General features: G+C 40.7%; 1 protein-coding gene across 1 annotated transcript in view; it reads left to right on the top strand.

Annotated features, from left to right (window-relative positions):
* Positions 1-2,297: 2,297 nt before the first annotated feature.
* Positions 2,298-24,418, top strand: part of unc13c (unc-13 homolog C (C. elegans)) — a gene marked incomplete at both ends in the record, with an annotated part of 87,360 nt that continues 65,239 nt past the window's right edge. The window contains 8 exons of the mRNA XM_079217306.1: positions 2,298-5,177; positions 5,334-6,492; positions 14,064-14,086; positions 14,762-14,808; positions 15,949-16,027; positions 18,688-18,759; positions 22,594-22,813; positions 23,796-24,023. Of these exons, the coding sequence (XP_079073432.1) occupies positions 2,298-5,177; positions 5,334-6,492; positions 14,064-14,086; positions 14,762-14,808; positions 15,949-16,027; positions 18,688-18,759; positions 22,594-22,813; positions 23,796-24,023 (4,708 nt within the window). The remainder of the gene's footprint in view (positions 5,178-5,333; positions 6,493-14,063; positions 14,087-14,761; positions 14,809-15,948; positions 16,028-18,687; positions 18,760-22,593; positions 22,814-23,795; positions 24,024-24,418) is intronic.

Raw genomic sequence — 24,418 nt, forward strand, 5'->3', positions numbered from 1 at the left:
GGCGAAATAGGTCCTTGGGCATTAAAGCAGGGCTTGGGGCAGCAGTGCCTCAAAGCATAGGGTAGGTGTGGCTGAGGTGCTCCCCTTTTCTCTGGAGGTTTCTTAAGTCTGACAAATGGGAGGAGCTCTATCTCAGGACCACAGGAGTTCCCGATTTAATTTTGTTACAGTTGTAGGCAACTATTTTGTGGACACTATTACAGTATCTATCCAAGCATGTTGATTAGGGAACATTCTTTTACATAGACTGCTGGAGGTTCAGTGCCTTGCTTAAAGCGACATAGCCTTTGATTTGTAAAGGATGAAACTAGCAGTTTATGAGGCTCGAAATAAATGGTACCATTTCATTTGTAGCCCATTTGCTGCAGAGTCAGAGGCTCTGTGGTCAAATTGATAACACACGTGAGTGGGATAAGGTGATCTAGTTATCTGTCATCCTTTCATCCTAATTCTTGCATCATTACACCCTAATGGGATGATACAGGCGATACCTTGTGGGTATTATCAAGTCATTTGCGAATCAACTCTAGCTCTGGAAGAGGGTGAATGCTTCATTTGTCAAACCTTAACATGCAGATGTCAGGATGCTGGCTCTGTAAGGAGAAAGGCAGCTTCCTAATTGGTAATCAACACTCATTAAACACTAGTACTCTTTTATTGTGATATGTCCTGACAGAGTGCAGCCACGACCCTTTATATAAGTGATGTTTGAGTCACCGCTAGAGTAAACAGCAACATATCCCAGATGTTGTCGGACATGATTGTGACTGGAGCTCAATTTAGTACTTTAAAAATATAACTCGTTTGAGATGCAAATGTTTTAAAGATAATTGGTCAAAATAAACCATCACTCTCCTACTCTAACAACTACAGGTGCCTTTATGCAAGGCACTCAACCCTCAGCCGCTCACTGATTAACACAAGTTGACTGTGTTTGTGCTGTGCCACCTCTGTTTCTTTGCATAGAGATAACGATTTGAATGAGAGCTAAAAATGTCCGTGGAAGTAGTTGAGACAATGTCAGGACATATTTAAACAATATCTAATGTGATTTATTTATGATGGAGACAGTTTTGGGTCGTGACCCATCAGTTGCGAAAGGCCGCTCTTGGCTTTACGCCGCTCAACAAGAGAGCTGAGTCATGAACTTTTGTACCATAAAATATACTGTAACCCTTTACCTCATTCTGTTGCCCATTTGATGCTGTTTTTTTCTTATTTATACAACTCAAGATCATACTGACCTGTGAATATACCAGGACTGTTTGGGGATACTTCTTTGAGGAGTCAACAATTTACAATTTAATGTAAAAGTACCTTAATAACGGCAGTTTCTGAACCCATTAGGTATGGTAAAATTGCACAAGTCTTGTTAAAATGACATACTGTCAAGTGAACAAATAGTCAAGCCCCTTGATTAATTTCATTATCCATAAATCTGACAGAAACACATACTGTATGCTGGCAACCTAGCCTTAAGCTCTATTTACTAACGCCTGGTCCTTCCTTGGAGCCCTGCATTAAAAGGTAACAGTAATTCTGTTTCACAGCTCATTTGAAGTGATCATGTCTCTGTGGTCATGAGACTGTAGACACATCAAGCTCTATACCGCGGCACTAATGTGGAGCAGCTGTCATATTCTCTACACAACAAACATCCCTCTTTCGACTCAGTTGGCCAGTTCAACTCGATACAAAGCACACACCTCTCAGGGCAACTGCAAGCTGTTCAAAGCTTGATGCTATGCAGCATGTCAAGAAGTCTCACTTCTCAATGAGACTAAGATGGCCATTTTGTCTTCTTCATAGCTATATAGTCTGCTGAACATTTACATTATGGCACCTGAATGGTTCAGGTGATGAACCATTCCAATTCCACTAATTGTGACGTTAAAATGTACGACACCAATAAGTCATTAACTCTATCATTTAAATTAGTGAAAACATCCTCACAGATTCGTTGGTGTTAAAGATAAAACAGATTGTCCATTGTCTTCGTTATTGCAAAAGTAATATCTCTGGTTCTTCCTGCTTGTGTTTAAGTGTGAACTGCGATTCTGCAGCCAAATTGTAAATATCTGTTGTTTCTTGTCTTTCAGAGAGATGTTCCTTTTTGGGAGAAAGGCCACTGGATTTAAAAGTATTAGTGAGTCTCTACGTGGACTGTGGTGTTAGTGTTTTTGAGCTGGGATCCGACTGTCAAGAACTGGCTGCTTGTGCTTGGCTCACCACTGCTGTATTCTCAGCCAACTTCTCCTTTCACTAGATGATAAAAACTGTCCACAGGATTGCCATCCATGGTTTCTGTCCTAGTACATACTATATCATCCTACATTAAAAAGATTTGTAAAGGAATGTTTACAAAGAAATTGGCAAACCCAATAAAGAAGAAAGAGAGAAGTGAAAATAAAGAGCCCAATTTGACCACTGATTTGCAAGCACACAATCCAACTCTCTCTACCACGCTGAAGACTACAGTTAAAAAGATTTCCAAATGCTCTTCGGCACGTAACATATCTCTTGAAGAAGACGACGGAAAATACGACTGCTCATCCCTGTCACCCACTTTCAGTTATCGTGTAGCTATAGCAAATGGACTGCCGAAAAACTCTCTTTTTTTAAATAATAATGAAAGTATCTTTCCTGAGGTTCTTTCAATTGATAGTAGTTACTCTGACTCTTTGAGCGAGACAAAACTTGTCAGGAGATTGGATGAGCATAAATCACACACTATGCCAGTAAGACGAAACAGGAAGAGCCTCATCAGTTTGGCTCCCTCTGATGGCAGCTCTGAGGGTGAGCGAGTGGAACGCTCCAGTCTACACACACTTAGGCTGGGTGCTCTACGCAAGTTAAGAAAATGGAAAAAGAGTCAGGAATGTGTCTCCTCAGACTCCGAGGTGAGCAATTGGAGGAAAACTTTGGGCATCCGGAGCAAGTCCTTGGACCGCGCTGGACGGCAGCAAAAGAGCTCAACCCTGGAGCCTGGCTCCTCCTCCACAGGTTGCATCAATCAGACCCAGGATGTCATGGAGATGATCTTTAAGGAGCTTCAGGGGATCAGCCAGATAGAGACAGAACTGTCTGAGCTACGTGGCCATGTAAATGCCCTGAAAAGCTCCATTGATGAGATCTCCAGCAGTGTGGAAGTAGTTCAGACTGAGATTGAGCAGCTTCGCACAGGATTTGTCCAGTCAAGAAGGGAAACACGAGATATTCATGACTACATAAAACAAATTAGCCACCAGGCCAATAATTCAACCTTGAAGTTCCTTAATGTTCCTGAAGAAAAGTCTGAAAAAACAGAGAGTATAATTTATAAAATACTAAAAGACAAAATGGGTTTCATTGATGCTCTTAAAACAATTAAAATTGAGCTTGCTCACAGGTTAGGGCAACAAAGAGAATGTTCTAATGCAAAACCCCGCCCTATCATTGTTATTTTTGCAACAACTCAAGAGAGGGATATAGTCTTGAAAAAGTGCTATAAACTTAAAGGAACAGGCATTACAGTCTCCACTGATAGCTTAACTCATGATGGAAAGGAGAGAAAAGACAAAACAATTTCTTCCTCACAAACCTATGAGAGCATGGATATAAAGGCCTCAGGAAAGGATAAAGTGGTAGAGAGCGATGACTGGGACTCCATGGACAGTGATAAAGAATTAGATGAATTAAGCCGAAATAAATATGCAATGGTGATTTCAAAGCCTGTTTACAAGAGCAAATCAGAGAAGAGGCGATCCCATGACCATAGCCGGTCAGGAGAGGAAGCAGGCTACTCAGGCGCTGTTCACTATGCTGATGACTCTTACTATGACCCAGACAAGCATGCAAAGACTTACTACTCTGATTTGACCCCTGGTTGGCTTTCTCAGAGTGACTATTCCACCCCCAAACTCAGCCGCTCTGAGTCTGACTGTTCAAAACTTTGTCAGTCATACTCAGAAGACTTTTCAGAGAGTCAGTTCTTTACACGGCCAAATGGCTGCACCTTGCTGTCCTCCTCAGATCAGGAACTGTGGCAGAGAAAACAAGAAGACATGGCTTCCTCCTGGTATGCTAGCGACAGTCACCAACTCAGCCATGAGAATCCAACATATGAACACAATGAGGTTGAGACTACGGAAACTATTGACAGTGGGGTGAGCAATGGACTGGTCTGCATGTCTGGGGACAGAAGCCACTACAGTGGTTCCCAGCTGTCTTTGCAAGGTGACTTATCACCCTGGAAAGACTGGCATCATCTAGAGCAGGGTGCTGATTCTGGCTTGGAAGCCTCCATAGAGATTAGCAGTCCCTTTGACCCAACAACCATACCTGGTTTTCCAGAAAACATCACTAAATGTCAGGAGGTTGATTTACAATTTGAGGGAGATGAAGAATTCATGATGCTTGACAGAGAATCTTCCCTACCACCTATAACCACCCACATTATTGCCCCTGTCACAGAACGTGAGTCTGTCATCAAGACATCTGCCCGGCAGCCCAAGGAGGGAAATAAGATGATCACAAAAGAAAACACAAAAATAACATCTAAAGATACACCTAAACCTGTTTCTAAAATTACACATAAACAGACCAAATTGGCACCTAAAGAAGAAGCAAACATCAAAATACTGCCAAAAGAAAGCTCGAAGGTATCTGCTAAGGTTTCATCTAAAGTGACCTCTAAAACAGTTCCTAAAGAGCCACCTAAGGAGATTCAGAAATTCACAGCATCCGTTCAACACGTCCCTAAAGAAAGCTCGAAAGTCATAGCTAAAGATGCCCCAAAACCCATTGTTAAAGAAGTATCTAAAGTGACATCTAAGATAACTTCTAGTGAGGCTGCTAAAGTGACACCTAAAGTGACCCCAAAAGCCAGCCCTACAATGACTCCGAAAGAAAGTCCGAAAGAGTCACCTAAAGAGAGCCCTAAAATAACCCCAATTGAGAGCCCTGTTTCCACCCCTAAAGAGTCCCCTAAAGAATCCCCTAAAGAGTCTCCCAAAGTCATTGCTAAAGATCCTTCACAAATTGCATCTAAAGAAGGTCTGAAAGTTGTTGCTAAAGAGGTTACCAAAGAAGCTGCAAAACTACCCCTGAAAGAGGTATCGAAAGAGATGCCAAAGGTAGCATCTAGAGAGACTGGTAAAGTACCCACGAAAGAAATTTCTAAAATTCCACCTAAAGAGGTTTCTAAAGTTCCACCTCAAGAAGTTTCTAAGATTCCACCTCAAGAAGCTTCTAAGATTCCATTTAAAGAAGTTTCTAAAATTGCACCTCAAGAAGTTTCTAAGATTCCACCTCAAGAGGTTTCTAAGATTCCACCTCAAGAAGTCCCACAGGTAGCCCCTAAAGAGAGTCCGAAGGTGTCCCCCAAAGAGACCCCTAAAGCCAGCCCAATAGAAGCCTCTAAAGTAGGACCCAAAGTAGCCTCTAAAGATGCCCCTATGGAAACCCCCAAAGTCATTCCTAAAGATAAATTCCCTGAACTGGACATCAATCATAGCTTCCACCAGACCCAGGGTAAGTCTACAACTATGTACCGCAGTCAGAGTGAGATTCGAACAGAGAAGGTTGAAGAGGTTCCTAAATCTTGGAGCAGTAGGCTGAGCATCGATCTCGGTGAAAAGTCCTTTGGTTTTGGCTTTGGCTCTACACTGCAAAGGGCTAAGTCAGCTTTGGAAGTTGTTTGGAAGTCTGGCCCTCAAACTCCTACCCCTGCTCCTCCGGAGGAGACCACAAATTCATCATTTATGGGGCGTTTCCGCACCCTGTCCACCTCTGGTACAAATAACTCTAGTTCTACAATAGACTCAGAAGCCAACACTGAGCATGTCTTCAACAAGGCAGAAGAAGATAAAACAGGTACAGGTGCAGAAGCTGGGGAACAACCAGTGGACAATGAGACCCACTATGTTGAAGTGATGGAGCAAGTGTTAGCTAACTTAGAGAACATAAGTAATGCTAATGAGTCAGAGGAGACAGATGAGCCTGCACAGGAGTGTGAGACTTCTCAGGACTATGATCTGTCTGATGACATTGAGGCCTCACAAGACAATGATCCCTTTGAGGATTTTGAAGCCTCTCAAGACTTTGAAGCGACAGAAGACCATGAGACAAAAAAAGAGGCAAGTGTTCTGGAGTATGATTTCAATTTGGATGAAGAGTACAATGAAGAATATGAAACCCAACTCACAGAGGACACTGCTGAATATGATGCAATGGTGGAGTACGTAGACGTAGAAGAACCAGATGACAATGATGTGACAGAGGAGATGGAAGAGGATGATGAGGAGTTAGAGGAGATAGAGGAGATCATAGAGGAGGCTGCTGAGGGATCTGAGAAAGTAGGGAAACAGCAGGAGGATGAAAACAAAAATGTTTCAGAGGAGAAGCCTAGAGAGGTCCCACCCAAGAAACATGTGAGACCTACATTCAAAGAGGCAGCACTGAGGGCCTACAGGAAACAGATGGCTGAACTGGAGCAGCAGATCCTGGCAGGGGGTATGACTCTTTACTTGTTTTTATTCGTCAGTGTCACTTTAATTTTGTACTGTTTGACAAGGCTTTACATTGGCAATACATGGATACAACCGTAACGGTAACTGTGAGTTAAGCACCATGGCCTTAAAAAACTTCATCAGTGGACTTGTGTTATTAACATTAACTACACATTGTGAATACTTAACAGTAGCCAACATCTCAGCTTCAACTGTTTTGAAAGCTCTTGGTCATGTTAGTGCACTGTTTGTGCATTCAAGTTTGCTCTCTGAGACTTGTCAGAAAAGACAAACAACTAGCAAACATGGACATCAGGGAAAGGGCAACTTGTATTTACAATGTTGTGTATTTCACTGAGAAGATGCAGCAATTAACTCTTATGTCTCAGATTTGGAGCATACTTGACATCATTTTGTGTTTCTCTGAGTTGAATTCAAACTCAAGGCATGGGGGCCGAATCTGACCCGCCACGTCATTTCATGTGGCCCGCGACAGCTTGAAAGGCACATGATCGTCATGAAATTAAAGTCTATGCTGCTTTACAGTGTACATAATATTATTTGGAAAATGGTGGGAATTCATGTAGAGTAAACACTATTTTGTTAATGAGCTAAAACATACAAATGCGTTGGTATCCCTGGTAATCCTTGACATCCAGTGGGTCCTCTGTGTTGTTAGTGGAAGTCAAAATCAGAGTGAATAACTTTCATTGATGAGGTGTAGACAAGCCGTAGACGTGGAGGTTTTATATATTTGGTTTTATGGGACCCTCAGACTTTGATCAACCTGAAGGATGTCTTGTTAAATTGCTAATTTATTTTGAGTTGAAAAACTGAAGAGGGGAGTCTCTTTGGATGGCAGTATTACAGGTGGCATTGACTTTGCATTTGTATTCCCATGGCACAACACTACATTCTCTCATAGCGGATTGTGGCTAGTGATAAGTGATACGACTGTCAAACAAGTTTTCTGGAGGTTTATCATTCATCACCAACACAATATTTTATACTCTACACTAGGGCGGCCTCCTAAACTACCATACATTCTTCACAATTAATAAATACATAACTACAATGTTGCTATCGGGTGTCATTACATTGACACTGGCAGACAGTTAAAGCAAGTGTGAAGTCTTTACATATTAACTTACCACAGAGAACGTTCTGTTTGTCACTGATTTGATTCTCTCCATTTAATATAGATTATGCCTTATGGTCTCATTTGTCTTTTTGTATCATTCTTTGTGTTCACTGCAGTAGTAGCTTTGAATCAAAATGTGATAAAGATGATGACTTTTGTAAAAAGGATGTAATTTAAAATTAACGTAGGTATATAAATGGTTCAGATTTACACATTAAAGGAAAAGGAGTCTTTCAATAGGAATAAAAAAAGAGACCAGGGGATTTCCACTCTTACTTAAAATAAAAAAGCTCCTGACCTACATATGTAGCTGCAGCTGTGGTACTCATGGTGAGGTAGGTACTGTTGTTCAGGGAATACAGGCTACACCTGAAGACTGTGTGACAGATGTGTGCACAAACACTTTTTGTGGCCACCTTCACCAAACATTCTGCACAGAATGTTATTTACTGAAAACCCTAAATAAGGAAATTTCTTCACTGTCATATGGTTGTACGACCATTCTTACCAACTTTGTAAGACCAACAAACTGCAACTCATAAGATATATAGTACAGAGTACACCATGCATTATCATTAAAAGTATTACCATAGGGTTATATATACCATTACTCTCATTAAAATTATTCAATTAAATTAATTGATTAAGTGTTATTTATTTAAATTATCTATCCATTGAAAATATAATTTGTTTTGGCTAATACCAGTCTTAATGTTTGCTTGTCAAAAAAATCTTGTACAATACATGGGCCTCTATTTATTAGATGTGTTTAATCTCACACCTCAACATAAACAATCATGATGAATAAATAACTGTAACAAATACACATGCTACTCAGTGGAACATTTTACAGTTGAAAAACAAACTTGTCAGTGCTCTCCGGTGGATAATTTATGTAATGGTGACATACATCTAAATCACCTAAAACATGTGTTTGCCATTTATTTACTGCAATGTCTTGCTATTAATTGACTAATTGTCCATGTTTATTCTTACACATTGTGTTTGCTGGACTACCAGACAAGAAGTGTTAAGAGTCTATCTGACAGTCTGTCTCATTGAGTGATTGACTCATTGTTGACTCGTGCATGTATGAGGAGAGGCATGCTGTAGAGGGCATATGACTCCAAATTAAAATGTGTGACCAATTGTCCTTACTAGCCGATGGATATTGGCTCTTTTCTGTATCTCTCTATGATTTAATGGTCTATAGCATTATATAGTCACACTTTATTGCTGTTCAATGTTCCCGGTTCTATGAACAGTCACATATGAGTCCAGATACCATAGCTGTTGTTAGTTTTCACTTTATCCAACAAATCGAAAACTATGGAGACAGAATGAGACAGGCCGATATGAGTAGATGATATTTGAGGCAGGCTTAAATATAAACCAAAGAAAGGCAAATGTCCACATACGTTAATCTGGTGTGTCGTCAGACCTTTGGGTTCACATATAGACAGCAAAGTCGCCTTGATTGCTTATAATCCTAAATGTGAAACGACTTGCCTGTTTTGATTATTGTAGTTGTGTCAATAATAAAAGGACCTTGTTATTGTTAGGGCACATTATTTAGGTATTGGAAAACCTTAAAATCCTGCAAATAACTAACAATATCTCGAAAAAAAATGTAGACTTGCTTGAGGTGCTTTATATTTAGCCAATGAATGGTTTATCCCAGAAAAAACATATTAGAAAAGTTTGTTTAAAAAAGGGAACGCCAAACCAAAGTCCATCAATATGTTTGACACATATTTAATTTAATTTAGCCAATGCTACCTGACATGCAAGCAAGTTAAGCAATCCTTGACTGTCACCATGCATACAATATACACCCCCCTGATTAGCTTTATGCCTTCATCTCGTGTTGCTGATGTGTGCTCCTCATGCTTGTGCTCTGAATCATGCTGGCTGGTCTGTGTGGGAACTGTGAAGGGAGTCACAGCTGTAGTGCCACTCTTGCCAGGCCTGTCTTTAACCGGCTACAGCAGCGTCTGTATTCAGATGCAAATCCACACTCCCAAGGGGATTCTGTAACCAGGTCAGCCTTGCTTGGAATATTTATAGAGGTCTGCTGCTCGTGAAGTTTGCTGCTTGCTCCCGGGGGGAGTGAAGGAGGTAGACCCTTTTTATGCTTAGTGCACCATTTCCAGAGAAAGTGTGGATATTAAAAAGGCTTGTTGTCTGTTTTTGTTGTAGGGGATACTGTCCAATTCAAAGCACTGACTGATTCAGTAGCGCTGTTTTCATGTGACTGCTGTATGAGGGGAGAGCATCCTCTCCATAGTTTTCTCTCTAAACTTCAATAGTTTGCAATACATTACCTCTGGCTTTGATTGCTGTGTTGCCAAATCATCATCATTTCCCTTAAACCTTCACAATAACTCATAATGACTTGGATTAAGTCAATAGGTATGCCTTTATGTGTACAATTTAGATCTCCGTTTCCAAAACAAACAAGTGCATCTTTGATAAGATAAGGGTCGATAACCCGTTTTACCGGATGAATCTTCCTGATTCATGCCGACAAGGATTTTTTTTTCTGCTGAAATTTAACGAAATAAACCCTCTCACATCAGACTGCCGCTAACATGGTTTGGTTATGTGATATTGCTTGAGGTATCAGATGGACAGGAAGTGAACAAATTGAAGCCACCACATTTGTATTACATCAAAGCCTGGAGGGCTACAACCTCTCAATACACACATTACCCCTTTGTCCCTCTCTTCTTATCACAAATCCTGTAACGCAGTGGTTATTAATAACACAGCTTTCAAAAGTCTAATATGTGATGAAGTGGAATGTGTGATTCCTTGCGCACCAACTTGAGGAAACCTTTCAGTTGTAAAACACAAAGTATCCTTGTTTTGCTGTCATAGCAAGTATTAAGCTGAACAAATGGTCAAATATCCTAACAACCGCTATACGATGGAAGAGGTGCAAGCAATGCACCATTGGATATTATATATATATATATATATATATATATATATATATATATATATATATATATATATATATATATATATATATATATATTATTGGATTATTAAGACAACAAATACATGCTATGAAATTCTAGCATAAATAAATGATACATATATAAATAATACATTATTTCCTATAGCTCAGGCAACTCACAAGCACATCACATTAAACCATATTTTGAATCGTAATGCGCATTAGTATTTAACAATATTCCCACTTTGTTCATGTAGAGTCACATAAAAACTAAATAATTGCTATATTTTCTGAGAGTTGGGTCTTGCGCAGAGACTTTTTTAAACTTGTTTGTTAAAATGAGGCCATGGGACCAAAACATGCTAGCAGATGCAGCCTGGGTGAGGTGGCTAGCGTATTCAAAAGAAGACAAAATAGTATGTTCTTTAACTCCAAAGCTATATAGGTCGTCCTCTTGGCATCTTGGCCTCACTGAGTAATGGGAGGGCAGAACCCTAAAATCTGCGCATGATCACTGAGGCTACACTAACTGTTGATAGTGAATATGCAAATTTAATTTAAGTGCTAATGACCGTTAATCTGGCTGACGATGATTTTTTTTATTATTGCCACGCATAAGAAATACCAAAACTGAGGAGTGTGTTTGTGGCGGCTGAAGAGTGATTCGAAGGCACCGTTAGTTGAGCTGGACTAACTAATGAAGTACTGTAACGTTAATGCTGTTGAGTTATTACGGTAACATTAGGTATCTTGAGAAGAAAATATTTAAGACATTAACATTATCACTACAATTTTTACTAATGGCTCTTTTCCAAGGTGAAATGCTCAAGATTTAAACTTAATAATTACACTTCACATTTAACTCTTACCTACATGTTTTGTATATGTATTTATTATGTTATGTTTGTTGATAGTTAGCTAACAGTTTAACAATATTGTTTGTATGATTGAAACAGTTTGTCACTCGCCTTTTAAAAAGTTAACCGGAACTTCAGATATTAAGTTACCGGACTTTAATCTCCAGTGAGATTTTAAACTGAGTGTAAGAGTTGACACCTGCATGCAGTTCTGCTCTGGTGAGCTTTTTTATTTCATTTTATCAGGATGTGTTCACTGTAAGGCCTACAGCCTAGACTCTGTGCTGGGATCTTGCTGGTGCTCTGATCCGATGAGCTTGACCACAAATTGGTGGTCATGTCAGACCTCATGGTCCCTCTCAACTCTCCCGCTCCAGTGACTCACCTTATACACACTCCTTTTCAGTAGCACACACTTTGTGCACGATTGGCTAAACTTCTGCTATCACTACAAATTAAGTCAAGCTATAGATTTTATTACAGTATACAGGTCAGGTTTTTATTTTGATTGTTCTAAAAGCCTGAACTGCACCTCAGTTTACTATGTTTACTCAGAGTAAGACATGGCAATATGAACATGACCATAAGATGTTATCTAAATGATAGTTATTGTCAAATATATGTAATACTCACTGCCACAAAACCTGAGCAGGCTTTTTGGGCTAAAGCTTACAACGACAAGCACGTACCAAAGAGATGTGTTCATGCCCCTACAGTGCTGTGGTCTTTGTAGCATTCATACTTAAGCGTTGGACTTAGAAGTAAGGCTATGTCTTTTGATTTGCTGTCACATGCCATGCTCCTCTTTATTATCTTGATTTTCTGAGCTCACACGCTCAGTATGTATGTGCTGAATGCTGCAAACCAGACTTGTGGAAATCAGTCTTCACAAATTTGAGGTTTCTTGATTTAATAAATATGTGTGTACTGTCATAAAGGACAATCCTCTCTCGCTGTGTGTGTGTGTGTGTGTGTGTGTGTGTGTGTGTGTGTGTGTGTGTGTGTGTGTGTGTGTGTGTGTGTATGTTTGTGTATCTCTGTAAATGTGTGCCTGAATATTTCCACACAAGAAGACATGTCCCTGTGTGTGTTGAAGCAGGGTCAGGTCCTTGCTTTACTATCAGCCATGTGCAGGCTTTTCTGCTCTGGCAAACTCTGATCTATGTACGCTGTAACCATGTGTGTCGGCACTGAAATGCAGATTTACTGCTGCTGCTGATACCTCAACACGTTGCCCACAGCACACACACACACACACACACACACACACACACACACACACACACACACACACACACACACACACACACACACACACACACACACACACACACACACACAGAGGGTTTCCTACCAGTCAATTACATTTTTGTTCCACAGATTTAAGGCACTTGTGAAATGAGGTTCATATCAGCAGCATTTTCCCTATCTTTGTGGTCTGGCTTTATCTAGTGCAGCTGCAGACTTGCGGGAGCAGGAGATGGCTCTATCTCGTATGCCGTGCTGAAAGTAGCTTAGCTGATTGGTGTCTATGGTACCGACTTGCAGCTTAGCTCCACTTTGAGTCTGCGTCCGTGCAGCTTATGATTTCACCTCAGCCAGGAACAAAATATTCACAGCTGTACCAAAATGTTTTCAACCTTTTCTAGAATTTATTCCATCTATGCCTAAAATATCAGGTTGTATAAATTCAGAACTCTTCAAATGTTCAGTGGCTCTTTGAGTACCATCGTCACGAAAATATATGCTCTTGCACAGAGATATGTACTGGAACGCTAATGGTACTATAGAGCCCTCTGGGTAATAGCATCCACCAACTACTTTGTATTGTGTGCTCAATCAATGTGCAGGTCCAGGGTTATTGCTTTTTTAATGGTTAACAATTAATATCTTTATGTGATTTTAGGTGTCAACTTTCAACTGAACAGATCAAACAAAATCTGAAATATACTGTCCGAATTAAAGAAAGAGATTTCCATTGCCTTTTGCTGTATTAGTGATGCAGAAACTGTACATCAACAACAGACAGGGTATCATATTGTTTTAATCAGAGCAGCAATTTGATCTTTCTCTTGTGAACAGCTGTTTTCTGTTTGTAGCACATTAGATCATGATTATGCTGCCATTTATCACCCATGGATCAATAGCACAGTAATTACACCTCTGCAGTCTTGCTTATTTAAAGGGCTTGCCCTCTCACAGTTCGTCTCAAAAATGGCAATATGATACCAACCGCTTATGCTTACCTAATGTCCCATGTCTCCATAGCTAGGACTGTTAACTCATGTAATGCTATCGATCAAAGGCATCATTTTTTAAATGTATGCAGTATTGATTTAGAATATTCTATATGCAAAGTATGATATTCACATTTTAACCTTTAGCTGAGAGCCTTCTGTTCAGCTTTCTCTACCGCTTTTACTATATACATTCCTATATACACACTCTCCTTGAGGCACATGTTGACTCTGTCTCCATTTTTGCATAAATTGTTTCGCAAAACAGAATTGCGTCATCAACCGGCCAGTGATAGTAGATTGTCCTGACTAAGTGTGCATTTTCCAGTAAGGTTCTCTTTCCTAACACTCCACCCTACTGTCATCTTCTCTTTTCAGACAGCAGTGCTTTGGACACACAGGTTTTAAATCATTGTTTATCATCAACCACGTGGACATTGGATATTTCTTAGCATGTGCATGTGTTTGTGTATATGTTTGTAAATTTGTCTTTTGTCTTTTGTAGGATATGGTGTGATAGTTTGTGGATTTTGCATCTCACTTGAATTTGATTTGAAATAATACATCCACCCGAGTGTATCTGTGAGAGTGTGTTTGTTTGTCTGCAGATACATTTAATTGATATCTGTAGGTATGAAAGAGAATGCAGCATGTGCACTTGAGCCATCTTGGTGTCACTTTGTGCTGGTTATCCTTTTGTTCCTTTTCAGAAAATGATTTGTGTTTCAAACTGGACATTTTGGTCAGTAAAGGCGGAGTGTTACACAATAGGCAAATTTGGCCTGAAGCACCAAGAGCGGCAAAACTCTCAGTCTTGAGCCCACAAATTACATTGATGTGGAACAATTTGTTGTTTTGCCTGCGGTACCTTCCCTCCCTTCTCCCTGTTCTGTACTCCTCCTATTTTTTTTATCTTATCCTGAATTGACCTCCACATGTACTGTATATTTCAAAGCACATTTTGTCATACTGTATATTTATTTTGTTTTAATGTTGCTGCTGTTTGCTTTGTGTTTAGTTGTGTGCACTTGCCTTGTATTTTTTGTTTTTACATTGTGTGTTTCTTCTCTCTGCAGCCTCATAGTATTTTAGACCCCAAAGTGCTCGGCTTGCAGACCGGAGGGTGAGTGGTGGCTCACTTCCTGATCGGATCGGTTCACAATTACATACATCTTATTTGCTGTGCTGTGTTGTATCCCCATACTGAGCCACATACAGCAGAAATATTGCAGATTTGCTGATTCTCTGACATTTACCCCAATTAAGGTGGTATGCTCCCTGTGTTGTGATGTACCACAGAGAGAGGATGGATATACAAGATGCCTCATTCCTTCACAACATCTATTAAGGAATTCATGCTCTTGGCTTTACACGTCTAATTGATGTCTTATTCAGAAATGTGTCTAAACTAGTAAGGTAGAGAGTCTATGTGAAAGATGGATGAAGCCAACTGTTGTCACATGATGTCATAAGGGAAATTAGCTAATATTTATAATTAACCTCCATTATCTCAGCTCATGCCCTGACTTTACAGCCATCTGCAGCATACATTGTTCATACAGTAAAGAGGCAGCGCAAGCCAGGGAGCCTAGGGTGAGGCAAGGGCCGGGGCAGCTCGTCAGATTGTGTGTTTTTCGGGTCATACTTTAGGGTGTGAATTCTGATGTCGCTGAGAGGGCTGACAGAAAAGCTTGAGGAGCTTTATCTTTGCGGATGCATTGGGGCCTTGATGTCATGCTGAGGTCATTAGAGAGTCTTTGAGTGACAGTTGAGGTGATGCCACAGAGAGCCTCACGGGAAAGGAGCACGACTGGTGGGAAAGCAGTGAGGGAGTCGCGGAGTGTGCACAAGAGAATTGGAGGATTGAGAGAGCAAGATAACTGGAGCTGAAGTGTTGTCTGAGAAAAACTCATCTTGAAGTTTCCATTTTTGAGGTGTGGCGAAAGTTCAACAAAGTTTAGTATTCTTACAATGTAGTATACATATTTATCATAACAGGCATCGCTGCAGCAACACCCAATACACATTTAGATAACGTGGAAGAGGGAGTCTATGGGAACAGCAAAGGGGGAGAGCTGCCGTGTTGGTGGTCGCCACCAGCGAAGTGAAAAGGAAGGGGTGAGACAGGTTAGGTCGGAGGCATGATCCATGGTATTTGCCAGCTGTGTAAATCAAGTTCCCCCCCTTTCACTGTTGTAGTGTCTCCCCTATAGAATGGCATTATTATGATATTAATACACTTTAAATCTGTCTGCTTCTCCAGGGCTGGCAGTATTCTTTATGGTATTGACAGCATGCCAGATTTACGCCGCAAGAGGACAGTGCCTCTTGTCCGAGACCTGGTGAGTCATCGGCCTCAACAAGGTTATGTGTGATTTATGTCAAATCTATCTGAGTGACCCCACATTATGCCACACTGGTGGAATCCGGCTCTGTGTGAGTATGAACAACTGCAAAAGACAATGATAACTTTACTGGGTACCTGATACAATGTTATAGTGCTTGAGAATGACAGTTTGTTTCTTATCAATATACAATATCTTCAGACTAGCCTAGGACTAAAGTTAGCCTTGGTATGTTTTAAGCTGAAGTCTCTGATTATTAAAAGATAACTCAACCTGGATTTGTGATTTCACTACAAGTGTGTTAATTGTGCACACAATTGGGATGATTGAAAATACTTTCCTCATAATGTAGTCCTGCTATGTAGTTAAAAAAAAAAACAGCTTCAAAAATCCCATTAACTCTAATTGTGATAGAAAGAAACATGACAATAAGGAGTTCATTGGTGATAAAAGCAACCGCTTACAACTATTTAGTGGAGAGCACTGCTTTGTGGGAATGTTAATGTAACCTTAGCCATAACTCTATGGTTTGATTAATTAGCCTAGAGAGGCTGTTTAAGACATTGCATCACAGTGATGCTCCGCCATTAGTTTTTATTACAACATAATGTGTCATAACATATCCCACAGAGAGGCCTGTTTCAGTGGTCCACTTTAGCACTGTGCCACATGGTTAGTCTTTCTGAGAGATAGCATGCCTTCGTGATGCCAACAGTATATATGTCTATTTATAATTGTTTGTCCTTTATGTGAGCACAGTGTGCGTCTGTCTTGTGATTGTTTGTTTATCATCTTCATGTGTTTTAGTCTAAAGGATGCAAGAAATGATCAGAACTCTAAAATTAAGTTGATTTAAGAACAACCTGTGTAATACGTAAACATTCTACTCTTAAAATATTTAGATTTTCTTGTGAAATAATATGGTTATGCAGCATGATGTCATACACATAGATGCTGATGAATGTTTATATCACGTTGAAGAACATGAGTTGATGCTGTATTTGTCCATATCTCTCATGAAATTAATAACCAACAATGTCTTGGTAAGTATGGGTTGTCGTTTTTAAATTTTTAAATCTTTTTGAATTTTGCGTGTATATTTGCCATTCCTACATAGACCCATAACAGCTATGGGTGATATTTTTCAGTGAGTTGTCAGATTTCTGCCTCGCCGATGCTTGGCCATTTTTCTTCCTTTTTTGTTGTTGCTCGGCAGGTCTCGATAAATTGCATTTAACTTGAAATGTTGACAACTCAACCCAAAAATATATCCGAGAGACTTCATTGACTTCTGATTTAACTGTGTGAGGCTTTTAAATCATGTAAAAGTGACACTGAGCAAGCCTTTTACACGTGGGATGAAGTCAGTAGTCAGCAAACTAATTGGTCCCCTTTCATGCCTCTCCTTTGTCAATGTCCCCCATTTGCTGTGTGATTGCTTCCGGGCAGCAACAGCGTTTGATTGGAACGGACAGCAGGGTTCCCCCATATCATGGCGGGATGCAAAAGCATAAACAAAAAAACGAGCGTTGCAAATGGATTCACAAAGCATTGAACGCTATATTAGATAACATCTGGACACAAGGTCTTATTGTATTGCCCGTAGCAACCTCAACAGTGCTGGTGCATGTTGATAAACTTACATCAACACTCACGGTTCATGTAGAGGTCACGTTCCCTTCTACATTCTCCATGGCTTCCATGGATCTTTACCATAGCTGGGCTGTACAAACAAGAGGGTCGTGGTAAAGACTGATCCAATATTGTCAGCTGTCCATGTCTGCATTCCTCTGTTACGTAACTTCCTCCAGTATGGGATACATGTTTATCAATCTCTGGTCACTCAAACTCAATGGATATTAACACAACAGCTAATTTACATTTGTGTATCTGTGTGCGTCTGTGTGTTACCTGTTTGTGTTTGTATGAGCGTATGCTGTTTAATGTGTGAGTACGTTTGTGAATGTCTGAGCAAATGTGTGTGTGTGTATTCATTTCTTTATTTTAAGTGTGAGTGTGTGTAAGTCTGTGTTGTGCAGTACAGCTGGCTTCACCCATACGTGAGTGTGTGTGTCTTGTGTTTCTCTGTTTGTGTCAAACTAATGTGCAGAGCAGACAGCAGAAAATATGATCAAAGCTTCATCCAACAGAGAACTGAAAATAAATGCCAAGCATGACTGCAGTTAAGTAACTACCAGTGCATGAGTGGATAAAGAATCATGCAACGGCTGTTTAATCTCTCTTGATGAATAGTTGAATCTTTCTAGAGCTCAGTGCCCTTACCAGCAGTCCTGCATGGCAGTTGAGACACCTATGCGCTCAGAATGGATAGTACATACAATTCTTCTGCTGTTTGTGCATTTAGCATTCATCCTCCCGCTCCTTGTCTAATTCAATTTCTGTATTTATTTCCTTCTCTATTCGTGGCCACTTGGAAATAACAGGCTTTGGTAAGCGTACTAAATGTCTGCACTTTTGCACAAGCTAAGAGCAAAATATGAAGGCTTCATCTGCATCCATTACAGAAACTTACAGTCTTGTTTTTGTTTTGATCTATCGACTTCCTGTGATTTAGCCAACTTCTCACTTGGATGTAACCCATATCTATTCAGGCTTTGTCCCTATTTATTATCCCTCCTTTCCTCTCTTTCTCTCAGACCCTCACTGCTCGAAAGGCAGGCATCTCGTTCGCTCTGGTGAACCGGTCCACCCTGAATAATGAGGATCTGGTGAGTACTTACATGTCTGCAATGCCTGCATGGAACGTCATTGTCTGTTTGTTGTGGAGTCTAATTGGGTAATGGAGGCTTCTGCAGGGACATGGGATGCTGGACCCATTCTCGCTCATTAACTTTTAGTGCGCTGTTTTGAGAAGAGGGTGCTGGAACTCCGACAAACTTTTAGAGCTGTGCTGTTTGCTGCAGCCATTGCACTTCAGGGCCCGGGATCACACAGCCAGGAACACAGGGCTTCAAAATTAAAATTAGGTGGATGACAGTCGTGGTTGAATGATTTTTCTTTAGATGTATATTCAGCATGCCATGTCTGTCTGCCTGTTACCGTCGTATCTATAGTACATACTGCAGTTTATAAATTGGGTCTCGCTCTTTCTGCTGTGCTCCTTCTGCTGTGCTCCTTCTTTCAGATTATTTGGCTCAGTTCAGAAATTATAAATTTGCCCCACCATTTAATGTATACAATTTCTATAATAAATAATAAGTGTTGTGCATCGAGAAAGACAGCTATGCAGAAAAGGCAGAACGTCTCAGTCGATTTTTGTGTTGACCTCCAAAGCTCTCTCTGCATTAATTGATTGCAATCCTTCCCTCCCAGAGGGAAGACAGCATTATAGGATGCAAACAGCAGGAGAAAGCAGTTCTTCAACAAGACAAACAAGCAGACAATTGCATATCCACTGGTGCAACATGGTGCAACATGGGGCTGCCTATGTCTAAAAAAGTCTAAAAAAAGTCTAACAAATGTGTTATGCACATCATGCACAAACATTGCATATTTTTAAACAAGAGACCTGACCCTCAATTTGCCCACATTGATTTGTGTACATGTTCGTATCACTTATCTATTTCACACACTTGACTTGGTCCTCCTAGTCCACATGCACAGTTGTCCTCCAGTGACAGGGTCTTGATTGCTTACTAATATGGGTTTTATGAAAGGGGCTTTAGGGATGGACAACTCATATCCCAGATGAGGGAGAAATGAAGTGATAGATGCATGGTGTTAATTGGTGTAGGAAGGGAGCTGAGTCTTGGGCACATTTGGGGATTGCGCCACAGTGGTAGTATAAGGACTTGAACAGGGATAGATGTCCAATATTCTGATTCGGAGCAAACAAGGAATAGTTTAATAATTGGTGGCCGAGGGAAGCTGGGTTCCAAGCAAAGCTGCAGATTGTGCGGGCGTGCTAAGTAGGACAAGCATATGTCAGAGTTTTATCTGCTGCATTAAGTCCAGGAGAGTGCTTTCCTTTGAGGACTGCGAAACTACTCAGTAAATGACCATATGCTGTTAAAGAGTGGAGAGGAGTTAGGGGAAGAGGAGAGAGGAAGGGTGAGAAAAGGAGGGCAAAAAGAAGAGGATGAGAGAAGATCAGAGCTATGAGTGTCTTGTCATCACGGCCCCCTGGTCCTTATTTGTCACTGATCAGGCAGCCATGTTGAACAATCTGCCCCCAACTCCCGAGAAAGATGTTTGATCCTATTTAGAGTGCATCCATCTTCCACCCTCTTTTTGTCTCATCTCTACCCCATTTCTTCCATTGTTTTTCCTCTGTCAACATATGACATTTAATTTGATTAAGATGTCTTGCTCTGTCATTGCTGACGTATAGAAGTCTCTCTTTCTGCGTCATGTTTCCCATGTATCTGCTATTTAGAGCAGAAAGGAGCATTATGTGTGGGCTGGCTAACGGACCGTGTGTCCGCTCAATGTTCTGTGCTGCATGTGATCAAAGCACCAGAGCCTTTTAACAGCGACTGTCAACATACACTCGGGCTGTGTTTACCTGCTGAGACAAAGGCAATGAATCACTCAGTTGTTTAAAGGAAGAAGGGAGCCACGATCTGACATGGGTCAAGGAGTATCTGGAAATAACATGTGATGCGTTGCTTAAAGAAAGTTCAGGTATCATCAGGCAAGTTGTTACGAGCAAACTATACAACATAGATTTGAACATCATTGCCTCTGAATTCCAACCAAGTAATGTTGCACCTTACCAGACAGAAAAGCATATTAGATTGAGTTTAAAATACTTGCAAATGTTTAAATTGCAACATGTATTCCTTGTTAGGGCTGAGATGCTACAGTAGCAAAATATTGGAGGTGTAGAAGGCTGGAGGAGGACGGGGATGATGCCAGTGTTCTTCTCTGTCATGTTGCTCTCAGGCAGAGGTTGCAGCTGTCAATCAATTCCAGCTGTGTCTTGCACACAATCACCAGGGTCACCTCCCAGTGTAACACATGGTATTCACACAAGCAGCACTACTCCCACATCTGCTGCACAGTGTGTGATGCAGTGTCAGGACTGAGAGGGAGTAGACAGAGAGGGGGCGGGGGGATCTAAACAGACATATAGAAATATACTTTTGTTAATAAAATAGATGAATGGTGTACACACTCATGCAATGGTCAAATAAATGCCAAGGCAAAAATAATCAAAGGGAGTCAAAGAGGTCTCTATATTTCCCACGCTCAAAGACATTTTGGCTCACTCATCTCCTGCAGGCGGTGTCAGTATTTAACAGTTCAGCATTACATTTGGTGAGGCGCAAGCTCCCGGGTGTGGCCCGATGTGGCTCGTGTGCACGTTGTGAGTTAATCTCAGACATCTGCTTCATCTCATCGTTCTCAGATTAAAAGGAACATCTCTCTGTCTGCCTGCTGTGTTTCATAAAATGTCCTCCAGGACTCAGCAGCCTCTCTGTTGCATCAGCGGAGGTTCGCAATGTTAGATGGCCTTGTTGCCCTGTCATCTGGTGTCATTTAATCATCTCTGTAAGTGTACGTGTGTGTATTCGTGTCTGTAAGTGTGTTCCAGTGAGCGGTGCAGTAGTCTTCGTGGTAAAGTGCAGAGCTACTGTTCAGGTGTTAAAGCCCATTGTCAACACACAGGGGGTTGACAGCAGAGGGGGGGAGAGGGGGTGAGGAGTGGAGCGCGGTGGAAGTGGAGCGCAAGTACCTCTTGAGGATTTATTTAACCACCGTACATCTTCTTCTCTTCCTCTGTCACTTTCTCTCTCGCTTGCTCTCTCTCTTTATCTCTCTCTCTCTCTCAATCTGGATAATGCTCACTTTTAAAAACCTTATTTACAGCATCCATTGATTCTGCCTTCAAGAATTGGAATTGGCAAGTGCCGGCCCGTTTTCCAGCCCTTGTGGATGGCAGTAAAGCACTCAATTTGAGGAGGCTTCTGTTGCACAGCAATCAGTCGAGACAGGCCTTGAGAAGACTTTAGTTTTTGGTCTGTAGGCGCTTTATTCAGTAACCACTCCATGTGAACAAAGCCTGTGGGCTAAGGATGCTGTTAATCTAAGCTTAATGAGATGTAAGGCTGATTTACGGCTGACCTCTCCATTGATGATGAGGTAATCAGAAAAGGATCAACAAAGCCTCCTCTATGGTATCTCTTGGAATAAAGTCTGTTTGATCGCTTTCTCTAACAACAAAAGTTGAAAAATGCTCTTGTACTGATGAATGATAGCTGCAGTTTAGACAACGTGTATACTTCTAATAAAGATGTCCAATAAGTGTATTGTAACTTTCATTCTATTCAGACTGCAGATCAATTTTAAAATTCTAAACTTTATGAAATTATATTAGTTTATATTGTGGTCCCTCAGCAGGTGCAAAAGTATTCCTCTTTTGTTAGTTGTTTTTATTAACTTTTGAAGTCAATACTAGTCATTTCTCTTGATCATGGTGCCATGACTCAGCCCTACTTCCTCTGCTTCTTTCACCAACAGCATATTTCCCTTGTCTGTAATTTTCTCCATGCCTAACATTGTTTCTCACAATTTCTCAATGCCTTTGTATTTCTTTTCAGAAACTACATGTCTTCAAGAAGACTCTCCAGGCCTTGATCTACCCGATTTCATCCACAACACCCCATAATTTTGAGGTGTGGACGGCGACGGCACCCACCTACTGCCATGAGTGTGAGGGGCTGCTGTGGGGCATCGCCCGTCAGGGCATGCGTTGCTCAGAGTGCGGCGTTAAATGCCACGAGAAGTGCCAGGACCTGCTCAATGCGGATTGTTTACAAAGTAAGAAAGTAGATCCATCCCATAATGCATTAATGCACAGCTCACAAAAACTTTGAAACCCATAGCTATGTTCTTACAAACATGCCATTGCATGGGTGTGTGTAGTTTGTGTGTGACACAAAGAGGGGAGGGTGGAATTAGAAAATGCTTTCAAAATAAATTGCATTTATTCTAATATTTTTACATGCTGAATGTTCATTTTCATGTATAATTGTTGTCTTATCTCATGATATCACTGTAAGTCCTACAGTACATGTGAATGTTGTTATGGGGATTTGTGTTACATATCCTCTTTCACGTATCGCTACGAGTAACACGGTGCATTTACACTGCTCACTGGCACTCATTACAGTACCCAATCAGCTTTTTCAATCAGGCACACCCCTGTTGTTACGGTGTAGTCAAATAGGAACAATGTGACATTCAGGCTTCAGGATGATCCCCAAGGCAATCCTCACACACTCCAAGTGGATTAGCTACACTCTTATTAAACACAATGTTTTACTACGGTTTTATACCAATATTACAATGTCTTATAGTTCAAACTGCAATTCGTCTTTATCACGTTTTAAATCTGCACTTATGAACACACTCTAGATACATGACAATGTGATTAGATACCGGGAATTAACCGTTCTCTTTTATCTTACAGACTACATTTGCATAAATAAATACACACATATTAACACGACATTAAAGTGAATTTGTGATTTCCCAAACGCCAAACAGACTCACAGTCAAAGTCATAGCGGCACATACAAGACAGGTTACTGGATGGTGTAACACAGTAGTATACACTCTTGCAGTATTTAAGAGAAGAGAAAGTCATGCAACCATGATTATTACAAAATAAGAGAAAGGTGCTAGATACAGATGATAGATACACTGACACTGGGATGGATCACCAGTTTTTCTAACAATTTTTGGGTATTAAAAACATACAGACTACTGAGCCGAAACACTAACTTTTGACTTGTTTCAGGGGCAGTGGAGAAGAGCTCCAAGCACGGGGCGGAGGACAAGACCCAGAATATCATCATGGCAATGAAGGAGCGCATGAAGATCAGGGAGAAGAACAGTCCTGAAGTGTTCGAGGTGATCCAGGAGATGTTCCATGTCTCCAAAGAAGACTTCACCAGCCCTCTGAAGGTAGCCAAGCAGGCCGTTTTGGATGGGACCTCCAAGTGGTCTGCCAAAATCAGCATCACAGGTGAGCATGGTTCCTGTAATTACATTAGAAAGTTAATCTACAAACCATCTGCTAACATTTTGATTATGTATCTTAGCTTAGAACTATCCTGAAATATGATGGTGATAAATGTCCTGATACTGCTGCAGGTGACCCTTGACCTTTAGTCCATGATCTGTAACCCTTTGCTCTGTCCTCTGTTGCCAAATCTACAAAACTGCCATTACAAGTCAGGCTCATCTGGAATGACAAACACTGTTATTATAATTAGTATTTTCTTGTCATTAACCTCAAGATCTTGGTCATTAACCTCTGACACTGAACCACAGTCAGCAATGCATATTTAATTTGAAATAGTAATAGAAATAAATCATGTATTTTGAGAAGAAGTCATTTGTGGATAATGCTGTGATGGT

Source organism: Taurulus bubalis (assembly GCF_910589615.1).
Source record: "Taurulus bubalis genome assembly, chromosome: 4".
NCBI classification, from domain to species: Eukaryota; Metazoa; Chordata; class Actinopteri; order Perciformes; family Cottidae; genus Taurulus; species Taurulus bubalis.